This window comes from Talpa occidentalis, unplaced genomic scaffold, assembly GCF_014898055.3.
Source record: "Talpa occidentalis isolate TD23 unplaced genomic scaffold, MPIMG_talOcc4v2.1 talOcc4.6, whole genome shotgun sequence".
Taxonomy (NCBI): Eukaryota; Metazoa; Chordata; class Mammalia; order Eulipotyphla; family Talpidae; genus Talpa; species Talpa occidentalis.
The window spans coordinates 121,071,812-121,088,066 of record NW_023604972.1 but is presented as its reverse complement, the minus strand read 5'-3'; the positions used below and the strand labels follow the sequence as shown (position 1 = coordinate 121,088,066).

At 36.7% G+C, this 16,255-nt stretch overlaps 1 protein-coding gene across 1 annotated transcript in view; it reads right to left on the bottom strand.

Moving 5' to 3' along the window:
* Nucleotides 1–4,948: 4,948 nt before the first annotated feature.
* The window catches only part of NUP155 (nucleoporin 155), a 49,756-nt gene continuing 38,449 nt past the window's right edge, over nt 4,949–16,255 (bottom strand). Inside the window, exons 26-35 of the mRNA XM_037530671.2 lie at nt 15,917–16,070; nt 15,619–15,723; nt 14,827–14,981; nt 13,669–13,798; nt 12,653–12,766; nt 11,457–11,577; nt 10,615–10,725; nt 8,331–8,467; nt 5,749–5,855; nt 4,949–5,147 (exon numbers count right to left, since the gene is read on the bottom strand). Of these exons, the coding sequence (XP_037386568.1) occupies nt 5,009–5,147; nt 5,749–5,855; nt 8,331–8,467; nt 10,615–10,725; nt 11,457–11,577; nt 12,653–12,766; nt 13,669–13,798; nt 14,827–14,981; nt 15,619–15,723; nt 15,917–16,070 (1,273 nt within the window). The 3' untranslated portion in view covers nt 4,949–5,008. The remainder of the gene's footprint in view (nt 5,148–5,748; nt 5,856–8,330; nt 8,468–10,614; nt 10,726–11,456; nt 11,578–12,652; nt 12,767–13,668; nt 13,799–14,826; nt 14,982–15,618; nt 15,724–15,916; nt 16,071–16,255) is intronic.

Sequence of the window (16,255 nt, the reverse complement as noted above, 5' to 3'; positions counted from 1 at the left end):
CCAATTGTTTCAGTTATTTTTATTGTAGTTATATTGCATTTAGCTTTAATTGCTTTCCCCTGAGGAACAATGTTGAGCATCTTCTCATGTGTTTACAAATATCTTCGAGTCAAGTATCCCAATATTATGTCCATTTTTTTTGGGGGGGTGGGGTTGGGCGTTGTCTTCAGCAAGTTGTAGAGTATCAACTAGTAGAATATCAACTAGCCAAGTAGTAGAGTATCAATTTTTTTTTAAAGATTTATTTATGCATATAAGAGCTGGGGTGTAGGCCAGAGGTATTAGGGGTGAGAGGATTCACCATAGACAGAATGGAGAGCAGAACAGGCATTTACTGAAATATACTGCTAAAGGGAACAGTAGGTATGATATACCATATGTGGGTTAGCTCCCTGTGTGGGCATCGAAAGCAGGCTGTTGTAATAGCACTGAGACTTAACCCCTAGGCCACCAGGGAGGCCCTACAATTTTACTCTTCTTTTCAAAACTGTTTGGACTATCCTAAGACCTCTCACTTCCATAAATGTCTGCTGGAAATGTGGTTAAGGTTGCAGTGAACTGATATCAAATTGGTGCAAGTTCAGTTTTCTAATCCATTAACATTGCATATTTCTTGTCTAGTTTTTAATTTCTTCTAGCACTGTGGTCTTCAGTGTATAGGACTCACACATATTCTTACTCCATATTTTGTTGAACCTTATTGTTTTTGAATCTATGTTAAATATTTAAAAATTCTTTGTTCTTGGTATGTAGAAATGCAATTGATGTTTGTATATTTTCCATATGCTTTGTAATCTTGCTACTAGTTTGAGCAGTTTTTCTAGTTTTAGTATTTTGCGTACATTCTATAAGATTTCCTATATAATTCTGCCCATGAAGACACAAATTTGCTTTTCATTCTTATATTTGCATTGACTCCAATACTATACTGAATAGAAAAATCCTTTTTGTTCTCACCTTTAAGGAGGAGAGTTTAATTTCCCACTATTAAGTGTGATTTTATTTTATTTTTAAAAAGATTTATTTATGCATGCAAGAACTGGGGTATAGGCCAGAGGTGGGGGGTGTGTGAGAGAGGATTCACCAGAGATAGAGTGGGGAACAGAACAGGCGGATTGACTGAAATACACTGCTGAGAGGAGTAGTGGGCAAGTCAGGAGAGGTCTGCTGTGCCATGTGGGTTGCTCCCTGGCTGGGGATTGAACTCATGCTGCTGTGGCTGCAGATAGCTTCATAGGTTGCATCTTAATCCCTTGAGCCACCAGGGAGGCCCCTTAAGTGTGATTTTAGCTGTACTTTTTCATACATGTCTTTATCAGGCTGAGGGAAACTTCCTTTTATCCATTTGCTGAGAATTTGATTATGATGTGCCTTGGTGCGATTTGTCTTTTTTTGGGTTCTTTGAATTTCTTGGATCTTGGTGTTTATAGCTTTCATCAAAGCACAGCTGGCAAACAAAGTGGATAAATACAGTGAATTAATGTGTGCTTTGCGGAGTCCTTGCTCTCTCTTGTTCTGTATGGTTTGAGTGATGATCTTGTACCATAAATCTGAATTCATGTCTGAGGCTGGGTCAGAGTCCTTTCTAGGATTTGTCTATTGACTATATCTCTCGATTTGAGCAAACAAGATGAAGTAACTTGATAACTCAAGTTACTCCATACTGGCTAACATCGTTACTCGCTACACTACCAGAAGGGATGGAGCAAACTATTTGCAGAAATAGACAAAGAATGAACATGGAAAGAAAAGACCTGAGCTAGAGAGAATCCTAAAGACATTGAGGCTCTGGAAGTAGCTCTATACTTTTAACTTCTTAGTTTTGAAGGCCAGTAGATTCTTTTGCTTAAACTAACCTGACATTTTAATGTTTGTCATCTGCGTTGGGGTTCTTATATGCCACATTAGGAATTTGGAATTACTTCTGAGGGGAAAAAGTTGGGGTATATATAGGGTACATTTTTAAAAGACCACTCTGAACTTAGTGGAGGAAGGGAAAAGGAAGGGTAAATGTAGAGTCAGTAAGACCAAACACTACTTAAACAGACATTCAAGCGAAATAGGGAAACCTGATTAAACCTTAAAAATCTAAAATTAGTGAGGTAATTGGGGGATAGGGTTATGAAAAAAATATACTTGCTTAGAAATTAGTGACTTACTAGATTTGGAGGGAGACAAATTTAAAGATACTAATATTTCTGTTTTGAACTATTAGATGATTAAAAACGAGACCAGGTAGAAAAAAGGGGGACTAGAAGTGAGCAGAGTCAGGGAGAGAGGAATATTGTCACATATTTGAGATATCTGAAAGTCATTCAAATGGGAATGTTCATTACATCGGTGGATACTCATGTGGGGTGGAGATATGATAGACCTGGCTCCCACGTGCTAGAATGATTAATTGTAAAAACAGCTTGTCTTCCTGCTGGTAGAAGCCAAAATGCAAAAAACATTTAGAGTTTAAAAGCCATTGTCTAATTTCAAACATGCCATCATGTTGTAGAAATGGTTTGGGATGAAAAATAACTAATATATGAAGCAGAACAAAGGTGAATACTGATAATTTTTTAATTTAAAAGTCATCATTTTGCTTTAATCACCTTATTATGAGAAAGACAGAACTTAGTTTAAATGATTTACTAGAGAACTCAATATATTACAAAAATGTTTATTATGAAGAGAATTTAAATGAAGAAACTGATAGAATGAAAGGAAATTGTGTCCTTTCAAGACCTGTAGATTCAATGTTCTATTCATTTTCTTGACATGACTACGTCACATTTTAACTTTTCCTCTCGTGAAAAAGAGAAAAAGATAGCGGCATGAAGTATCCTGAGGAAGATAGTAATCTGTGAAAGATATGAGTTCATAAAATTAATTATAAAACATAAAAGTGGGGGAAGTGCATGGGGTTAGCAGAAAAGTGTTCAACAAACAGGTTACTAGTAAGTCAGGTATATTATAAAGAAATGTTGAACATGCATTAATCACATGCATCTGTGGGTCAACATCCCATACCTTGCAGTTACTGAAAATAGACTGTTCTAATAACCATTTGCCATACCAAAATGATTTATCTAAAACATGATATATTCCAATTCAGACCTTCAGTGACTCTGTACTGCCTACAATGAATGCAGTTTCATAAACTATGTTCTTCTAATCATTCGTTGAAAACATATTTAATAATCACTATAAAGAAAGAACGCACTGAATGAACACTGAATACAACTAATATTGTGGGTAAATGTGTACAACAATGCAGAACAAACTCCAAGTTTGATCCACTGAACATCAGTGTGAGCATCACATTGGAGCAGAACTCAATGTTTTAACAGACTATCTAGGTGATTTTTATGCATTAAAAAGGAGGGGTCCTAATTTTTTCTCTTTTAGGGAATCTAATCTTCAAAGAGTATCGAAAACTTAAACTTCTATGTGGCTGGAATTCTCAAAAGGTAGCTATGTGGATAAACGGGATAGGATTCAGATTTCTGACTCCTAAGGACCATTTAGCCATGCCTGTCTAGATCTGTTTTGAAAGATACAGCTTCAGTATTGTGAATTGAATATAATTAGCACATATATGATGTATTTGTGTGTAAATGTGCTTAAAATAAAAATATATTTCCAGTAGAAATGGAATCATGACTAAATTACAGCATTTAAGCAAGACCTTCATTTTAAGTAGACATAACGGTATCTTAAATTTATAGAATTAACAATATGTAACGTACATTTGTTTTACATATTAAAAGAAAGCTACACTTAAAGGTAGGAAATATGAGAGGTAGTGGCACCTAATGAGTGATATTCTGACAATCTATTAAATATTATAAATTAGAGGACTGCAGAAAAAGGGAGCTAAATTCTAAGGAATAAATATGGTGAGGGCATCCCATGGTCTTGGGAAAATATAAAATGGAAGGAAAAGTATTTTCAAAATGTATTTAAAAACTCTTTAGTCATGTATTAGTGAAAAGAGGCAGAAGGTACTTAACTCTTGGTAGCATAAAAGAAGCAGGGAAATGAGTCCAGGTTTTAATTTTTTTGGGAGTCCTGTCATTCCCACTCTTCTCCCTCATTGTTGCTGACTTTGTTGAAAGACTGAAAACTACATTAGTATGATTACTGCTGGGGAGAGGGGACGGGGAGTCAGACATGGATGTTCATTCACAAACTAGTGGTATTCTTTTATGCAGTGGTTCTCAAACTTGACATATACCAGAAAACCTCTGAAGGGCTTGTACAAACACTCCAGATCCTACTCCAAAGTTCTGGATTCAGTGACTTTGGATTAGGCCTGAGAATCTGAATGTCTAGTAAACATCCAGATGATGTTGATGTGTTGCTTGGTGCAAACCATTGCTCTAATGGAATCTTAAGGCCTAAGAAGAGCCTGGTAGACAGTAAGGGAAAACAATATCTCCCTGTCAACACAGTGTTTTCAAGATATAGAACATTAGTTATAAGTTTGTAACCTGCTCAAAAAGACCAAACCAGGTGTGGATCAATTTTTAAGATTTTAAAATTAGTTGTTGGAAGAAATTTCTTTTCAATGATGAACCTAAATAATCCCAAGTGATTTTTTTAAAAAAGACTGTGTTTATTTGCCTACTTCAGGAATTCTGGGGGAATTCAGTATTAAGGGTTTGCACCTGCTCAGCTAACCTATTTAAAGTTTTGATAACAACATCCTTGGACCAACTTGAATAATATATTCAAAACTTTCGTCTGCAGTAAAGTTAAAATTAAGGTTTCTAAATTTTTTTAATCCATGTATTAAGACCATATAATCTTATTTCAATTCTTTTTTAAACCTGATTATTAAAAAACAACATAATAACAAAAAAATTCATTTGGCACATGTGCTGTGTGTATATGATTAGCCACTTATCAAAAACATTTTGCATTAAAACTGCTATTGTTAGATTTAGAGCACCTGATATCTGGACTCAGCTGAGCTTTTATTTTACAGTTTAAAATGGGTGCAAATACATTGCAATAATTAATGGAGCCGTTCTAATTTAGCCTGAAGAGATTTAAAATTCCCAGTGATGGCTTGTACTGCCACTGAAGAGCTCATAGACTGGAGCTCGACCAGATAACCGCAAACAGCATCCAGGCAGAGATTTGTAAATCTTCTCCTGTAAATAAAAAGACAACTGATCAACTGTGTATAAATTCAGAAACATTTCCTTCTATAGGATTTCCAACTTCTGCTCTACTGGATTATATATTAATCACAGTGTGATTAAATGACAAATAAGTGAAAATAAGGAAGGAAATTTAGGGGTTATGTGGATTACCACATAACTACCATTTTCTTTTTGAAGATTACTACAATGAGAAGCAGAGAAAGGGATGACTCCTTAAATTAATATTAAATGATTTATACCCTTTTACTTTTCAAAAAGCAAATATACCTTGAAATGGCCAATAATATGACAAAATATAACTGAGTGGTCCTAGCTCAAGAATTCAAAGTAGGAGATCAGCAGTAATTCACAAATTATATACTTTGCGCTGTAGAAAGGATACATGATAAGACTTAGAAAGTGCAGAAAACACTAACCTTTCATATTAACTATCTGATGTTATTCAAATAGTTATTGCTACCATATACCAGTGCTTCAATCTCCTATATTTCTTTAAAACCTTATCTTTCCTTATTCTCTCCAATTTTTTTACCTTGATAGTTATAAGCATTTAAAAGCCTTTGTTATAATATATCTACTTTATCTTTACCTCTCACAATTTACAACTTGGCTTGGATTCTCAACATATCTTGCCAATAATACATGTATACACTCTAGAAGATGCAGTGGCTTCTTAATTCTGTTCCAGAATGGATCCTATAAAAAGATAAACAGCATGAGTTGTAAACCAATCTCTGTCAACTGATTTTTTTCAACCAATTATGTTAAAACAGTTATCAGAGTCCAAACCAAAATTTACTGCTGGGCCTCCCTGGTGGCGCAAGGGGTTAGGACACAGCTTATGAAGCTGTCCGCAACCACTGAAGCACGAGTTCCATCCCTGGCCAGGGAGCAACCCACATGGCGCACCAGACCTCTCCTGACTCACCTGCTGCTCCCCTCAGCAGTGTATTTCAGTTAGTCTGCCTGTTCTGTTCCCCACTCTGTCTCTGGTGAGTCCTCTCACCACCACTCCCATCTCTGGTCTGTACCCCAGGTCTTATATGCATAAATAAATGAATCTTTAAAAAAAAATTACTGCTATTAAATTTATATTATTAAAATAAACATTACATACTATATGGTTCCCAATTATATTATCTAGTTATGTTTAGCATCTAAACATTGAAAACAACATTGTGTTTGATTTAGAAAGAATATTTAACATATCAATCCATTTTGTAAAGCTTGTGAATTTCCTTTTTAAGAAGTTGAGGTAAAAGAAAAACACCTATGGACTTATATCTCCTATGGGCGGTGTTAATCACTTTTCTTTTTTTTTAAGATTTATTTATGCATGCAAAAACTGGGGTACAGGCCAGAGTTGCGTAGGGTGAGAGAATTCACCAGAGACAGAGTGGGGAACAGAACAGGCAGATTGACTGAAATACACTGCTGAGGGGAGCAGTGGGTGAGTCAGGAGAGGTCTGCTACGCCATGTGGGTCTCCTCCCTGGCTGGGGATCGAACTCGTGCTGCAGTGGCTGTGGACAGCCTCATAGATTGTGTCTTAACCCCTTGCGCCACCAGGGAAGCCCCTATCACTTTTATTTTGGACCTCTGCAAACTTAACCTGACATTGTGAATAGGAGATTAAATTAGTAGTCAGAGAATCTGAATTCAGTTTGTGGCTTTGCAAGTTACTGTCATGTGATTCTTTTTTTTTTTTTAATAGAGGCATGTTCTTATTTATTTATTTGTTTGTTTGTTTGTTTTGTTTATACATGCACTGGGTACAGTCAGAAGTGCGGGAGGGTGAGAGAATTCGCCAGAGCGGGGAGCAGAGCAGGCAGAAGGACCGAAGTACACTGCTGAGGGGAGCAGCGGGCGGCAGGAGAGGTCTGCATGCCATGCGGGACCCTCCTCCTGTGGCCGGGGAGCAGCCGGGGATCGAACCGGCGCCGCAGAGGCCGTGGGCAGCTTTGCAACCCTGCGCTCAACTGCTGCGCCACCGGGGAGGCCCTGTCATGTGATTCTTAAGGGGCTATTTAACATTTCTACCTGTGTCATATGATAACAACAGATGAGTATATTACTGCTTGCTTATTTCCATCGTAGGCTCATTACAAGGGTTAAATGAGATAGATAAAATGTCTTGTAAAACACTGTATGAATGTTTTGATGATGCTACTATAAAAGACACAATCTAGTTGAACAAAGTTTTATTTGGATATTATATCCTTAGGACAAAAATTACAAAATAGTCTGATAAAATTCCTTATGATGAGAGAGAATTTTTTTTTTTTAAGATGTATTTATTTATTTATACAAGCACTGGGTACAGTCAGAAGCACGAGAGGGTGAGAGAATTCACCAGAGCCAGAGCAGGGAGCAGAACAGACAGACTGACGAAATACACTGCTGAGGGGAGCAGAGGGCGGCAGGAGAGGTCTGCACACCATGTTGGACCCTCACCCGGTGACCGGGAATTGAACCAGCGCTGCAGAGACTGAGGGCAGCTTCGCAACCCAGCGCTCAACCGCTGCGCCATCAGGGAGGCCCATGAGAGAGATCTTTAAACAGTGATATTTTAGGGGCTTCCCTGGTGTCCTAGCACTATCACCCTATAGCCTAAGTTCCATCCCAGGGCCAGGGAGCTAACCCACATGGCTCGCAGACTTCTTCTTTCTCACCTGCTGGTCCCCTTAGCAGTATATTTCAATAGATCCACCTGTTGTTCCCCACTCTGTCTTTGGTGAATCCTCTCATGCCCTGCACCTCTAGCCTACATCCCAGTTCTTTTACCCAAAAACACACACACACACACACACACACACACACACACACTGATTTTCGATGGGTCACAGTGAATAAATCCATTGTTATTTTGTTCTTTTAAAGTAAGTAATGATTTTAATATAATGTGTTTCTTCTATTCCACCAATTGAAAAACATTTAATTATGTATATTAGTACTAGAAAATATTTGATTTTTATCATGATCTACAACAAAGCAACAACTCATTATCAGTTTTAAATGTCTGAAGTATGGTAACTTGATACTCAACAAATGAAGCAAATTTTAGATGGACTCTTTCAGACTAAATAACATGACATATGGTGACATATGTTTCACTCCGACATGTAGAGAAAATTAACTTTAATTAAATAAGATTATTTAATATTTTCCTTACCCGTGACTTGAACAAGTGATCATATACTTCCAGTAGTCGAGGTAATGGCACCCCAATTTCATGCATTGTCTGTATTACAAAACCCACATCCCAGTTCAAAGTACAAACTTGCTGCTCTAAGAACTGCACAATAAAATCTGGGGAGAGAAAAAGATCAGAAGCCAGGATTGTTAACTCCCCCACTCAGATCCAATTCACATATAACATTGTATAAGTTTAAGGTATACAATGTAATGGTTTAACATATTATTTGTTGTATCTATAACATTAACCCTAGTTCACATATCCTTCAACTCACAGAATTACAATTTTTTGTTTCAGGATTTTTTTTGTGTGTGTTTATTTATTTATTTATTAAGATTTATTTACCTATGTATACAAGAGCTGGGGTACAGGCTAGAGATGCGGGGGGTGAGAGGATCCACCAGAGATGGAGTGGGGAACAGAAAAAGCAGATGGACTGAAATACACTGTTGAGGGGAGCAGCAGGCAAAAGAGGAGATGTCTGCCTCGCCATGTGGTTTTCTCTGGATGGCCAAGGATCGAACTCATGCTGCAGAGACTGTGGAATGCTTCATAGTGCAGTGCTTAACCCCTTGTGCCACCAGGGAGGCCCAGGATGTTGAACTATTGATAAGGACACTAGTTTCTAGAGGGAAGTCTTTTAAAAACCAAATTAAAAAAATACATATAGCAGGACAGGCAAATCTATAGGTAAAGAAAGTTGATGTGGGGGCCTCTCTGGTGGTGCAAGGGGTTGGGATGCAGCACTGTGATGCTGTCTGCAGCCACTGCAGCACGAGTTTGATCCCCCGCCGGCCAGGGTGGTGACCCACATGGCACAGCAGACCTCCCCTGACCTGCCCACTGCTCACCTCAGCAGTGTATTTTGGTTAATTCACCTATTCTGTTCCCCACTGTCTCTGTTGAATCTTCTCACCCACTCCCCATACCTCTGGCCTGCACCCCAGTTCTTGTATGCATAAATAAAAAAATCTTTAAAAAATTGTGAAGGGATGGAACGTGGGAAGGAAAAGGAATGAAAAGACTGTCACTCAACTTACATGACCTCTAGCATTTACTATTTAAGGATTTTGGATACATAAAGACAATTCTATACTCTATACTTTGTTCCAATTTCAAGTCCCCTGAAACTTGTTTGCTATTAGAGAGGCAGATAGAAAAAGAAAGGCCTCTTTTACCCTAAACTATATGGACCTCAAAACCAACCCAAGTCAAAGCAGAAATAACCTCAAAAGAAAATGTGTATAATGTGTGACCTATTAACTATTAAAAGTATCATTTTCACATACTTATAAAAATATATTTATATTAATCTTTATTTTTCCTTTATTTTTCTGATCAATGAGAAATGGCACAGAATGAAAGGATGCAGTTTTTACTACTGTACTTGTAAGAAGGGTATGGTTATAATGGTTTTATTTCTGACCATGTCCATGGGGTAGATCTTAAATCAGAGATCGTCTGTAATTAAGTTGGTACCTTTATTAAAAAGACCTTTAATGTTACATTGTGAGAATTTTCCTATTTCTCAATACAACTGGCTTGATATTCTAATTCAGTACATATTTTTATGTTCATTCTATTATCTTGCAACTGAAGAAAACAGGATGGTAAATGGCTCATAATAGTCATCACATAACGATAATCATTATATTTGGTTAAGAAAGAGGCTCCAAAATTTCATTTTTAATAAAACTACTACCTATTTTAAAGAAAAATAGGCCCTCAATTAAATTGAGAGCTATGGAATCAATTACAAAAAACCCCAGCCATTTTTCCTCTCTCTTCACAAACTTATATAGGGTTATCAAGAAAATAACCACTATGGTAATGTTAGTACTACCCCAAAATAGATTTATAAACTTGGAGGTTAGTCAAAGAAAGTTTTTTTTTAAATTTTTTAAAAAGATTTATTTATTTATGCATATAAGAAGTGGGGTCTAAGCCAGAGGGGCTGGGAGGTGAGAGGATTCACCTGAGAGAATGGGGAAGGGAACAGGCAGATCTACTGAGATACACTGCTGAGGGGAGCAGCAGGCTAGGCAGGAGAGGTCTTCTGTGCCCAAAGAAAGTTTACTACTCAAGTATTCATCAACAAATTTTATAATGGTTTGGATGTCTTTTTTCTGAAGAGGTATAAAATTCGATTTCTGAGATAAATAGCAAAAATAAATGATTGCACTCTACAGATTATTATTTTTCTGTGTCAATGCAAAAAAAAAAAAATTCAAACATGACAGCATCTAAGGTTACTTCTTACCTAAAGGAAAGAAACGAGGTGTGCCAGCATAAATTTTGCCAAGGAGCACAATCTTGAGACTAAGAGCATGCATTCTGTCTGGGGAGCTCAATGCCACACTTTCATTCAGTTCTGTAGGAAAGAGACATGTTATTAGAAACACAAATTGTTTTAATGGCTTTGAACATTTAAATTTGCTATTTCATTGTTCCAAGGTGCAAAAACCCTGGAATTGACATTGACATTAAGATAATAAACAGGGCCTCCCCAGGTGGCGCAGTGGTTGAGCGCGGCAGCTGCGAAGCTGCCCGCAGCCTCTGCAGCGCTGGTTCGATCCCCGGCCACCGGCGAGGGTCCCACATGGCGCGCAGACCTCTCCTGCCGCACCCGCTGCTCCCCTCAGCACTGTACTTTGTCAGTCTGCCTGTTCTGTTCCCCGCTCTGGTGAATTCTCTCACCCTCCCGTGCTTCTGACTATACCCAGTGCTTCTATAAATAAATAAATAAATAAATCTTATTAAAAAAAAAAAAAAAAAAAAAGATAATGAACAGATTCTGTGTGTTTCTGTTAGTGTCTGATTATATTCCTACCTTACCAAGGCACTAGCAATGAAATTCTGGGGAAATAACCTGTCTCCAGATTATTAAGAAACACAAACCACAAAATTGACACATCCTTTTCTCTCAGAGTCATCTCCAATATTCACTGGGATCATTCGCTAGAGGACCACCCTCTACCATATCTAGGTACTATCCACTTGTCCTCTATTACGGTATATATAGGTCTTATGAAGTCTAGGGATAGGAATCACTACCAAGTCATTAAATAATGTATACTATATATCTATAAGTGAACTACTTACCTTTCTCTATGATATCTTGCCACAGTGTCTGTACCAAGATAGGGTCTGAATAACCAGCACAGTGAATTATTGCAAGTTTACACTCTGCAAGTTTAAATGGGTCAGCAAATTCCCCATAAAGCTGTGGGAGACAATGTTAACATTATACAACCAGACATCAGCTTTCAGAAATTAATAGTGAAGTGCTCTTATCTAAAGTTCCTAAAATATGTAGAAACATGGTGTGTAGCTGGTCCTAATTCCAGATTAAAAATGGTGAATGCTCAGTAAATACTTTCAAAGGATTTCAGTATGTTTGCCTTTCCCCATCTTGGCTGAGAGATGCTGCAATGACATTTCTTTTATAACTAGTGTTACCTACACTAGGGTTTGAAGAGTCATGGGTATACTGACACATCTCACGGTACTAGGAATCATGGCCAAGAATAATTGAAAATGAAGAATTACCCAGAAGGGTACATAGTGGCAGAGGTTTGGAGAATTAAATAAAGTACTTGCTTAGAAGCTAGCTCACAATGAGGGTTTTTTTTGTTTGTTTGTTTTTTGTGGAGCCCTAGCCAGAGGCAGGGGAACAAACCGGTGCTGCAGAGGCTGCGGGCAGCCTTGCAGCCCAGTGCTCAACCACTGCGCCACCAGGGGAGGCCCTCACAATGAGTTTTTTAAAAGTGCCGTGAAAGGTTGATAGGCTCTTGACAGTTCTGGTCAGAAAAAAGAACTTAGCTCTTTCTAAGGATCAGATCATAGCAGTGACATGTCAGCCCAGGACATGCTGCCAAGGATGGCTTATTTTACGGAGGTTAATCCTTCTTGTGAAACAAAAGTAAAATACCAAAGAAACAAGGAATCTGGGCCTCTCCTGGTGGCGCAGCGGTTGAGCACTGGGCTGCGAAGCTGCCCACAGTCTCTGCAATGCCTGTTTGATCCCCGGCCGCCAGCAAGGGTCCCACATGGTGTGACAGACCTCTCCTGCCATGCCCCTGCTCCCCTCAGCAGTGTTATTTAATCAGTCTGCCTGTTCTGTTCCCTGCTCTGGCTCTGCTGAATCCTCTCACCCTCCCACGCTTCTGACTATACCCAGTGCTTGTATAAATAAATAAATAAATATTTAAAAAAAAAATAAAAGAAAGAAGAAAAAAAATAAAAGAAACAAGATATTAGGTGACTGCTACAGGAATTTCACCTTTTTTTCTTATTACCTTAGTTATGTCCATTAGCTCAGAGTCCAGCTGAGAAACTGCATCCTGCACAGAAGAATGATGGGAATACTGCCTTTGTAGTGTCTCTTGGATCTGAAGTTGGATCCTAGCAACCTAGTTTAGACAGAAAAAAAGGATCCCTTAAGTTCTTTATGAAAAACTAACAGGTACTTGAAATTACCTTAAGTTAAAAGGAAATGATGTACAAATAAAACTTTGTTTATAATAGACTAGCAACTTTTTATCAAACAAATATTTCAGAGAAAGTACACTGGGATAGAGAGGCTTTGCTGCTCCCAGACATATTCTCCCATGTAATGATAGCCAGACAAGTGGCTAGACTATACTTCTCAAGCTCTTTTGCAGGGAGGTATGGCCATAAGACTAAGTTATATTCAAAAGAATGTGAGTGAAAATAAAGTATGTCACTTCAGGTTTAAGGTTTTTAAGATTGAATGTACTTCTTAGATGCATGTTCTTTTTTCTCTTCCTCCCTTTGACCAAAGTAAAAGATGAGGCTGTAGGGAATGGTAGAGCTAGAAAACAGAACTCTTGTGAAATCACACAAGTGTTGAAAAAAGTCACCAGCCAATCAGGAACTCCCACTCTGAATTTCTGTGATTTTAGGAATAAGTTTTTGTATTTGAACTATTACACATTTTTGGGTCTCTTAGTTTAGGCAGTTTAGCTACTCTGCTTCATACATCTGCTCATTAACTTCAAGAATAATAGTGAATGTGATGTAATCTGCTTGGTGTTGAAACATTTGGGAAAAACTTTTGGAAATGCCATAAAAGTTTTTTTCAATTACCACAATATCCTATGACCCAAGTGTTACATCTTTGAAATCTTTCAGAAGATTTAAATCTAAATATGAAAATAAATATAAGCGGAAGAGACTCAAGGTAAATATACTGGCTGCTATCGGCCTATTATTTACCATGGGAAGAGGGGAAAGTGAAATAAAATGTGGCCATTACTCAGTGTGAACAATGTTAAGTATCTTTAGCACTTACTTCCATCTTCTCTTCTAACTCATGAAGAAATTCACCATCTGCAGCTATTGATGAAATGGCAGTGGAACTTTTGGCACTAAGAATGGCTCGAGCAATGTATTCTAGTCGCTGCTGAAGTGAAATTTCTGTGCTAGATGGGAAAAAAACCCTTACTTTTATTTATATGAATTCTTAAGGGCCCAAGATAAAAATATTGCAATTATAATGCACTATTTTATATTAAATCAAAACAAAAATCTATTTGAAACTTGAAAAAATTGTTAGGGAATTGATTTCTAATAAAAAAAGAGATTCACAATTTAAAGCAACAAAGAAATACTTATGTTTATGTCCAAAAAGTAACTTCCTATTTTAAAACTTATTCTTCTAAAATTAAATATTCTTTATTACTCCTATTTTTCATTTCTCTACTTTAATATGGCCAATCTTATATTTTATCTTCAATTCAGCAACTAGAATGACCTCTTAAAAACAAAAATCAGATTAAGTCACATACTTTCCTAAACTCTCCTATCATATCTTTAGCTATTCCTCCAATACCATCTTCTTCTACTCACTCCCCTGCTTACTACCTCTAGTCCCAATGACATTTCTTTTGTACCCTAAAGAAGTTTTGCATCAACAGCCTCTTCTTTATAACTTAATGGATCTCCGGGTTTTAAAAGCTGCACATGAATTATTTTGGTAAGAAAATTCCAAATGAAAAGTCATTTGGTCAATTTAATGATCTGTCCAAGATCTTATTAAAATTTCTTTTGATGTGACAATCTAATCAGGAATTTCAGTGCATTAACAGAATCTTAATAATTCTTAATATACATGCTCTAAGATCTTTTTAGTAATTTAAACCAATGAGAAGAGTAAATAAATCTGGCATTAGTAAAATTTTTAATTATAAAACTTTTGAGAAGTAATTTTTGGCCTTCCAATTGAGAGTAGTAATTAATTGTTAATAGTAAAGAACATAAAGAAAAGATCTTGGAAGACAGTTTGAATTAGAGAGGGTCTTAGGTATTCTTTTAGTCCCTCTACATGAAAAGCAAAATAATTCTACATATGTATAATCTCAAAGATTTTATTTAACTTCTGAAATCTGGATGTAACTAGATATAGCTCAGTTATCAATAATTTTTCCACAGTAACAGCATTACGTCATACCTATGCATGTCAGCCAGTTTGGACAGGACACGAGCAGCATTGCTAAAACTTCTGTTCTTCTCATAATACCTCCAGAGTAAATCCATATAACGAACTTTGTTTTGATCAACTTTGGCCATTCGAACTAGATGTGGCTCCAGAAATGGAGAAGCAATCTGGAAATTGTACAGTAACTCAGAAACATTATCTGACCACCTACTGTACTTCATATACTAAAAAGTACAGCTGTAATTTGTTTTATGGATCTTAAGCAAAATCATAATCCAAGAATAGATTAATACAGACATTATTTAATTATAAATGAATTTTGTTGTACCACAGTTAATTATAATAGTTGCATCAGGCTGGTAAAAATAATAGTACAATCAAATTAATACTTTGAGAACACAGCTGTTGGTTCATAGACTCTGAATTTAAAGGCATCCTTGCATTATCAGATTCCATGTATTCATTTTATAGAGTGAAAAATACTGAGACTTAGGGTAGTAAAAAGAAAAATGTGAAATCACACAGTGACTTAATGGCAGGACTAAGACAAAATGCAGGTCTCCAAAAATTCATAATCTAATGATTTCCACCCCACAATCCCAATCAGCTTTTAAGTAACAAGAATAATTTACTTTGTCCAATAGGAAAAAGATACTACATTAGTTGTTTTACATTAACAATGGTAGGTAAAGTATGAGAAAGTGTATTTCCTATTTATTATATATTTGCTTAACTAAGTTGTGCTACTTAAAAATATAATATTAACAATAGTGAAGTTTAAAATAAAAAAAAAACATTTTTTACCTGCAGCAGTTTATCTGCAAGGTCAGCTTGTATTAGCCAATTATAAAGGGCAATACTAAAGAGCTCATCTTTGGATCGTTGAGATAATTTAAGCATTTGTTCAAACTGAAATAAAGAAAACAGGCAAAAATATAGTTCAAGGTTTGGTTGTTTAACATCACAACCCTTAGCCTTACAAACTCTTCATAACATATTACGACTCCTTCAATATCAAATCTGTCCCAAGATGACTATATTGACTACCACACAGAACTTGCAGACAATGTATTTTCATAGTGGAAAATGCTATATCCCTTACATGATGTCCAGCTTCTTCATTACTCAGCATATTGGGATCAGATGACAATACTGGAGGCCCAGGTTTTTTGGGTACACTGGGAGACTGAGGAGCGGCCTTACTTTGATTTACAAGTTCTTGAAGTGTGTCTGTAATGCACTTGTAACTATTTAATCTGGAAGGAATTTGGAAAAGGAACAATTAAATTGTATTACTGGAAATTGATTTATCTAATTCAAATACACAAATATAATTTTGGAGCATACACATTTTTAAAATCATAAATCATGTATTTTTTCAATAGGATTGAGACCATTCAGTTACATGAAACAGGGAAAAGTCATAAAAACAGGTGTATGA